An 8,281-nucleotide genomic window follows, 5' to 3' on the forward strand; every position below is an offset into this window, starting at 1 on the left:
GAGGAAGTTTTCACACAGAGGGTGGTGACGCACTGGAACAGGCTGCCCAAGGAGGTTGTGGATGCCCCATCCCTGGAGGCATTCAAGGCCAGGCTGGATGTGGCTCTGGGCAGCCTGGTCTGCTGGTTGGTGACCCTGCACATAGCAGGGGTTGAAACTAGATGATCATTGTGGTCCTTTTCAACCCAGGCCATTCTGATTCTATTGCAACATTTGCTTCTTGTGTTCCTTTTTTTTTTTTTTTTGGTTTCTGAAAAAGTAATAAAAGGTGAAACCTGCAGGCTTTGACAGGAACGTGCAGAGGAGAGCTCCATCTACCCAAGTATTTTCCTCACAGACATGTGGTGACTGAAGTTAAATCTTTGGCAGGTATGCTGAAACAACTTTATGAGTGCATTTTGTAACAGGAAGAAACATGCTCAGTAATCTGCAACATCACGTTTTACAAAGTCTGAGTAGCAACAGGAGCTGGGAAAAAAAATAGCTCAACATCTGGAAATATTACAGGGTACCAAAAAACTTCATTCGCCGTGTGAGAAGGAATTAGGATGCAAAAGGCATGTTTTTTTCCTGTAAACTGCATTAGTCTTTGCTTATGTTTCCACTTAATCTTGTCTTTTTTGTTCATTCTGCTTTAGTAGTTGGTGGTTTGCCCCTCAGCACACAGCAGTGGGAGGCAAGGCTGGGTTTGGCAGCCTGCTGAGCTCGCCGTCATTTCCGTCAGGCTGTGCCTGTGCATCTCTCCCAGAGCCCGAGCAGCAAGAAGAGCTTGCTGTCGGCTGTGCTCTTCTTTATCTGGCAGTTGCTTGCTTTTTGTAAATGCCAGATGCGGATGGAGCAAGGCTGAAAGCATTGAAGCTTGCTATGCATAGAAATAGTCGTTAATACCACAGAAGGGACAGAAGAGGGGAGCGTGAAACAGGAGGGAAAATGACGACCAAACTAGAGAACAACAAGCTGTGATTTTCCTTCCCTTTGACTTTGATGAAGGGGTGGAGTGGGTGAAGGATACAGTAGTAGCTGTGTGTCTGAACTATGATAGCCGTTTGTAACTTGTTTGCTCTTTTCCTCCCCCTCTCTATATGTGGACAGGAGAACGCTTATAAAATAACTGGCATAGCGTAAATATTTTTACTGTACAAAAAAGTCGAGAGGTCAGAAAAATAATGAAGGCCCAGAGTGTCTCTGTGCCAAGCATGTATTTGTTCAGCAGTAGATTGAGTGCTTCGTGTCACAGTTTGATTTCTTCAAGGCTATTAACTAGCCAAGAATTAAGGGAGACATTTTAAGCAATAATGACTTGTAGCGTAAGATTTAACTTGGCTGAAGTTTGTTGTCTTTAGAAACAGACTATTCTCCAAATGCTACAGATGAGGAATGGCTTTTGTGGTTACGTGATTATATGCACACATCCTTGCCTTGCAATTAGAAAATAGCCTATGTCTGTTTGTAGATGAAGGAGAATGGCTCTAAGCCATCGTTATCTAAGCATAATTAACAGAGTAATGCGTGTGCAGGTGGCTTTGTGTAAATGAACTCTGCCTTCCTTGTGCTTTCAGGCAAATGTGAATGCATTCTGACACAATAAGAGTATGTTTCTCAAATGAACAGTGTTTATATAGGCCCTGTGGTGCTTCATTGTAGTGGATTCCTTTGCAGTCATCAGCAATTTATTTCTTACTTCTGCATCAAGTCAGGAGCAGTGGGGAGGAAGAACTTTGGGGATGATGCATCCTACAGTGAGTTTATATTTCAGTGAATTGTTTAAAACATCAAAGGCAAGCATAATTAATAACCAGTAAATACTGGTTACAGTCCTGCTTAGAGGACATCTAGCTGTGCACTTTACCAAAGTTAATGTGTTTGATGAAGTGTGGTTTTATTAATCGATTTGAAGCCTGGTGCTTTTTCCAGGATGCCTGCCAATTCAGTACATAGCATATGTTGTTACTTACTTGGCCTTGACTGGCAGCATTGCGTCTCTGCTGAAGGCTTTTAGTCTGCACTTCAGCAGAGGTGTATTGTATTTGTATCATCAGAGAATTACAGAATGGCTCAGGTTGAAGGGACCCTACATCTCACCCAGCCCCAACCCCTGCTGTGGGCAGGGCTGCCCCCCACCAGCTCAGGCTGCCCAGGGCCCATCCAACCTGGCCTTGGGCACCTCCAGGGATGGGGCACCCACAGCTCTGGGCAGGGTGCCAGGGTCTCACCACCCTCTGAGTGTAGAATTTTCCGCAAGGTCTAATCTCAGTTTCCCCTCTTTTAATTTAAAACCATTCCACCTTGTCTTTTCACTACAGACCAAATAGAATGTTGGTCTCCTTCTTTTTGCTCCTTCTGGGTGCAATGAGGTCTCTGTAGAGCATTCTCTTCTCCAGGCAGAACAAGCCCAGCTTTCTCAGCCTTTCTTGCTGCTTCAGCCCTCTGAACATCTTCGTGGCCCTCCTCTGGAGCCACTCCAACAACTCCTCATCTTCATTGTGCTGGGGGCCTCAGGCCTGGACACAGTGCTGCAGGTGAGGTCTCACAAGGGCTCTCTTATGGCTAGCTCTTTCTTGAGCATTTCCACCTCCCCTCTCTAACTTCACTGTGACACATATGATCTCTAAGGGTGTTAGTCCAGGGGTGAAAGAACGGAATTGATAACTGCCCAGATCCAGGAGGCAGCTCAGGTATGAGCACGGAGCAGGCTGTGAGCCATGGGTCGGTTCTGATGTTGGCAGCATCCTCTCTGCGGCCTCTCACCTGCAGATGCTCATATGGGTGCTGTCACCCGTGCCTGTAACACAGTGAGAGTGTCTGCCTTGCAGTGGCTGTTCATTGCATGAGTTAACTTAGTGGACTGGTTTTGCCATGACAGCAGTAATACGTACACCTTTTCCATCAGCACTGAGTTGCTACAGCTCACTGTAGCACCAGATTTATTCTTGGAGACAGCTGCACCATTCTGAGTATAACACTGTTCTTTAATGGAAAGAAAGATAAGAAACCTCATTTGAAGCAGAGGCATAGTATAGAAAAATCTCTGCCTGTATTATGCAGCTAAGTTGTACGGTAGAAAATATTTTTTTATGCAGTCCTTTTCACCCATGGGATATCATACTGTCTATGACAAGAGCAGAGAGGACATGTAATACACAAAATATATTAGATTGGGCAATGATTTTAAACTAAAAGAAGGTATGTCTAGATTGGATGAAAGGAAGAAATTTTTTATGAGGGTAGTGATGCACTGTCCAGAGAAGTTGTGGTTGCTCCATCCCTGGAGTTGTTTGAGGTCGGGCTGGATGGGACTTTAGGCAGCCTGATCTAGTGGGAGGTGTTCCTGCCAACAGCAGAGAGGTTGTGACTGGATGGTCTAAAAGGTCCCTTCCAACCCAAACCATTTCACGATTCTCTATGGCTTATAAACTGCACGTGATTTTTAAGTTTTGTGTGGTTTGAGTATTGTAAGGGTTGGGTTTCTCGCATTTTTTCTTTCAAGAGAATTGATTTCTGATTATGTCTCTTGTTTCTTCATAGATGGTTTGTGGGTGATATATCTGCGAGTGCTTCAGATTTCTCCTACAAGATGTGTTCCACAAATCCAGCCAACTGGGTTACCTTTGATGATGAACCACTCTTCCAGTCACCTCAGAAACTGGTGCATAATCAGAGCAGTTGTAAAGCAAACGGACTGAAACTCAATCTCTCTACTGTGCATGAATCTTCGAGTCGATCATCTTCTACAGGTAGCACTCCACTCTCATCTCCTGTAGTTGACTTCTACCTGAGTCCTGGCCCACCCAGTAACTCTCCACTTACTACGCCTACTAGAGAATACCCAGGCATCCAGAAGCACGGGATTCATGTCCTTTATCCTATTCCTGAATGGCCACCAAGTGCTAACCCTCCATCACCTGGGGTTTGCTCTTCCCTAGCCTTGCAGAAACCCAGCAGCCTTCTTTTGACTAATGATGGTTCAGTTAAGACTTCAGTCTCCAAATCAGTAGATGAAGGAAACACTGATCTGCAAGGAAGCTGTGACAAGTCAGAAGAGTCATCAGCAGTGGGGCAGTTCCCATACTTCCAAACCGACTGTGGTTTTTCCAGTCCCTTTTGGAATGAAGGATGCTCACTCAGCACATCACCAGCTAACATTAATGTGTACGGGAAAGATAAAGTACTTGATAAAGGCACTTGTCATTCTAAAGAAAAAGAGCTTTGCCATGATCAGAAGAGCCTTAACCAGGGCTCCTTCAGCTACATCTGTGAGAGGCTTGAACACCTGCAATTTGATGGCTCTGATGCTGTGGGAACTCTGCCCATCTCCAGTTCTCATGAATGGCACAAAGATCCCCCAGCTGTTCCTCACAGCCTGTTCAGGAGCCGGAAAGCTGATGGATGGCCGTTCATGCTGAGGATTCCTGAAAAGAAGAATATGATGTCATCTCGGCAATGGGGCCCTATTTACCTTAGAGTCCTGGCTGGAGGAATATTACAGATGTACTATGAAAAAGGACTCGAAAAACCTTTCAAAGAATTCCAGCTTCAGCCACACTGTAGGCTATCTGAACCCAAATTAGAGAGCTATAATGTTTCAGGAAAAATTCACACCGTAAAGATTGAGTGTGTATCTTATACAGAGAAAAGGAGGTATCATCCTAAGGTAGAAGTGATCCATGAGCCAGAGGTTGAGCAGATGTTAAAGCTGGGAACCACAGATTATAATGACTTCACTGATTTCCTTGTAACAGTTGAGGAAGAGCTTATGAAGCTTCCTACTACTTCTAAACAAAGGAGAAATTATGAAGAACAAGAAATGACTCTGGAAATAGTGGATAACTTTTGGGGAAAGGTCACTAAAGGAGAAGGAAAGCTCGTAGAAAGTGCTGTTATCACACATGTTTATTGTTTGTGTTTTGTGAATGGAGGTACTGACTGCTTTCTAACTCTAAATGACCTGGAACTCCAGAAGAGGGATGAGCGTTACTTTGAGAAGGAGGTGGAGAAGAAATGGATCAAGATTCTTGATTGCCATTTCCACAACTGTGTCAAAATACAGGAATTTGAGCAATTGCGAATTATCAAGTTTACACCCCCTGATGCCTGTAGGCTGGAGCTAATGCGTTTCAGGACACAGTATCATGGAGAAGACCTTCCATTTTCTCTGAAGGCAATGGTTGTAGTTCAGGGGGCATATGTAGAACTTCAGGCTTTTATAAATATGTCTTCAACTGCTCTGATCCCAACACGGTTGCCCTCTGTGAAATGCTGTGAAAATGTTATGATACACTTTCCGGTTCCTGCACAGTGGGTCAAAGCACTTTGGACCATGAACTTGCAAAGGCAGAAGTCCCTAAAAGCAAAAATGAACAGAAGAACGTGCCTTGGTTCTTTACATGAGATCGAATCTGATCCTGTAATACAAGTCTCAATTGGAACGGCAAAATATGAGAGTGCCTACAGGGCTGTTGTGTGGAAGATAGACAGGCTTCCAGATAAAAACTCAAGTAAATAATTCGCTCTATAAATTGATGGGCTTGGGTGCACGTCTTCTCAGGGTTTTTGTTCTTACACTTGTCTGCATAATTTTTTTATTTAAGGGCATTTTCCCAATTCAGTGGAGTCAGTAATTGTAAGGTTACAGTAGCATGAAAGTGGATCTCATCATTTTGAGTAAACCTCAAGCCTGGAGTAAGAAAAGATGGAAGGGTTTAAGCTTCACAGATTTCTGCTCGACAGTGGTGCCAACCCAGTGCCACACAGTTAATAGAAAGGGTGGTATTGGAACTGCTGCATTGTGGCTTTCTAGTCTCTGTTATTAAATGGTAGATATAATCTTTAACTAGAAAGTGCCATGTCAAACTCGGAGCAGTTTGTCTGTGCTTCTGCAAAGGCTGTTATCTACTGCCTCCTCTATGGGTTTGTGCATTGAGGTGGTGTGTTTGTGGCAATTACTGCACTGCCAAAGAATGACTCCCACTTCATTCCGGTTGCTCTCTGATGGTGATACCTCAGTAGATACTTACAGCAATAAAGCCAGCTAGATTTATACTCATGGACATCGGAATTGTTAATATTTCACTAAGTAAAATAGTTGGCTCCCTTTTGCTTTAGTTGCAAAAAGAAATATAATTTAGAGACACAGGAACATAGAAATATATGGTTTTAAAATTCCTATTTTTTTTATCATATTGATGACAGAGGACTGGAGCACCTCTCCTGTAAGGAAAGGTTGAGGGAACTGGGCTTGTTTAGCTTGGAGAAGAGAAGGCTCCAGGGAGACCTCATTGTGGCCCTTCTGTACTTAAAAGGAGCGTATCAACAGGAGCGGGAATGGCTGTTTATGAGGGTGGCTCGTGATAGGACAAGGGGGAATGGTTTTTAAACTGAGACAGGGGAGGTTTAGGTTAGATATTAGGAGGAAGTTTTTCACACAGAGGGTGGTGATGCACTGGAACAGGCTGCCCAAGGAGGTTGTGGATGCCCCATCCCTGGAGGCATTCAAGGCCAGGCTGGATGTGGCTCTGGGCAGCCTGGTCTGCTGGTTGGTGACCCTGCACATAGCAGGGGGTTGAAACTAGGTGAAGATAGTGGTCCTTTTCAACCCAGGCCATTCTATGATATTATGAGATTACTAGGCTTAAGTACACCTTGTCTAAAGGTATACAAACTCTTGAAGAGTATATTATTCTGCTTTAAGTTCTGTTGAGTGAATGCACTTGGTCCTTTCCTTGGATGGGTATTTATATGTATTTGAGACTTTGGGAATCTGTAAGATTATTAAAGCAATTACCTAAACTTTGGGCAAAATCTGTACTTTTAAAAAGGGGATATATGTATAGTATTGGGCTAGTCTTGTAATATTCTGTCTGGACTAATTACCTCTTTAAAATGTTCAGAGAAGGTTTAGTCTTTGAAATACCTAGTTTCAGGTATGCTAATTTGACACGATCACCTGACAGTAGATGTGTAAGCAGGCAAAACTTCATATTCAAAGCAATTATAAAAAAAAGTAAAGGCAAAGATGCTACCATGGATTACTTTCTTCTCTATTTTAACAAACTGTAAATTATGTTCAGTCTGCTTAGTTGCTTAATTATGTGTTGTTTTTTTTTTTAATTTACATTTCTGTATTTGAATACTTCTGATTGTTACTATGTGACTGTGATATCAACAGAAGAATTGAAGCAGGAGCAAATGAAATAAGAATAGTATCCTCAGTCTGTAGATGAACTAGATTGCTTTTAGTGCTAAAATATCATTCCAAAGCATCCTGCATCAACATGCTGATGTGGTGGCTGTGAGCATGAAGTGTTGTGTGGCTGCTGGCAGACCAGAACTTGTAGTTTTACTGATGACATTGTGTTGTGGTGCTGGTGCCTTTTGTGTTGTAATGTTTAGGCATTCAGGTCTTCTGAACCTCAAGCAATTTTGCCTTTCCATTTCTATTGATCTAAACAGTGGGAGGGAGGACACAAATGCTTCAGAGGTCAAATTCAGAAAGGACACTGTGTTAACACCATCTCACTTCTTCCTCTTCCTTTGCCTTGACCTGTGGCCAATGCCATATGATCTGTCCTGATTCCTCTGCAACTGAATGACTGCTTGGAGAGGAAGTGATCATAGAATCACAGAATATCCTGAGCTGGAAAGGACCCATAAGGATCACCGAGTCCAACCCTTGGCTCTACGCAGCATCAAAAATGGGGTGGGGGATGTTTTCTCACGACTTACAGGACTACCTTTTTGGGTCACTTTTAATATTCCTTCAGTATTCCTTTTGATATTCCTTTAGTGTTGGTTTGCTTCTGCAAAATCAAGTCAGCAGCTTTAGTCAGGCAATTTTAAAGAAGATTATGAGTTTTCTTAAGTCTTTAATTCCCTGCAGTTCATTCACCTTAAGATTAGATGTGCACAATTAAACATGGATTTCTGGTGTTTGAAAATAAGAACCTTCTTTTTGTGGCATCCTACAGCTTTACATTGTTTTTCAAGAGTACTTTAAATCTTGGATATCTGAATAATTCCTCTGGCTGAGATCTGCAAAATCATCTGTATTCTTGGAATGCTCACGTGTTTGGGAAAACATTTCAGTAGTAGTTCTGCCCAGTCAAATTTTAAAGCTTATTATCAAGTATTCTGTACACAGTGAAGATTTTAAAAATAGAACTGTCCCAAGGCATGCCAAAAATCTTGAGGCAATCAAACTAAAGGAAATATGTAAACATTCCTAATGTGTTTATTGCAGCAAGAAAAAATATGCCGAGGTTTTTGCTTTCAAAAAGCTTTTGTT

The 8,281-nt window shown here is 42.6% G+C and overlaps 1 protein-coding gene across 1 annotated transcript; it reads left to right on the top strand.

Moving 5' to 3' along the window:
* Positions 1-300: 300 nt before the first annotated feature.
* On the top strand, positions 301-6,390 carry STON1 (stonin 1). The gene is made up of 2 exons (XM_010706608.3): positions 301-369; positions 3,526-6,390. The coding sequence occupies exon 2, from the start codon at positions 3,575-3,577 to the stop codon at positions 5,501-5,503; it is 1,929 nt and encodes a 642-aa protein (XP_010704910.1). The 5' UTR covers positions 301-369; positions 3,526-3,574; the 3' UTR covers positions 5,504-6,390.
* The last annotated feature ends 1,891 nt before the right edge of the window (positions 6,391-8,281 follow it).

Source organism: Meleagris gallopavo, chromosome 2 (genome assembly GCF_000146605.3).
Source record: "Meleagris gallopavo isolate NT-WF06-2002-E0010 breed Aviagen turkey brand Nicholas breeding stock chromosome 2, Turkey_5.1, whole genome shotgun sequence".
Taxonomy (NCBI): Eukaryota; Metazoa; Chordata; class Aves; order Galliformes; family Phasianidae; genus Meleagris; species Meleagris gallopavo.

Bases quoted from the DNA above. Each gene is read 5' to 3' on its own strand.
- STON1 (XM_010706608.3), top strand. From the start codon at position 3,575: ATGTGTTCCACAAATCCAGCCAACTGGGTTACCTTTGATGATGAACCA.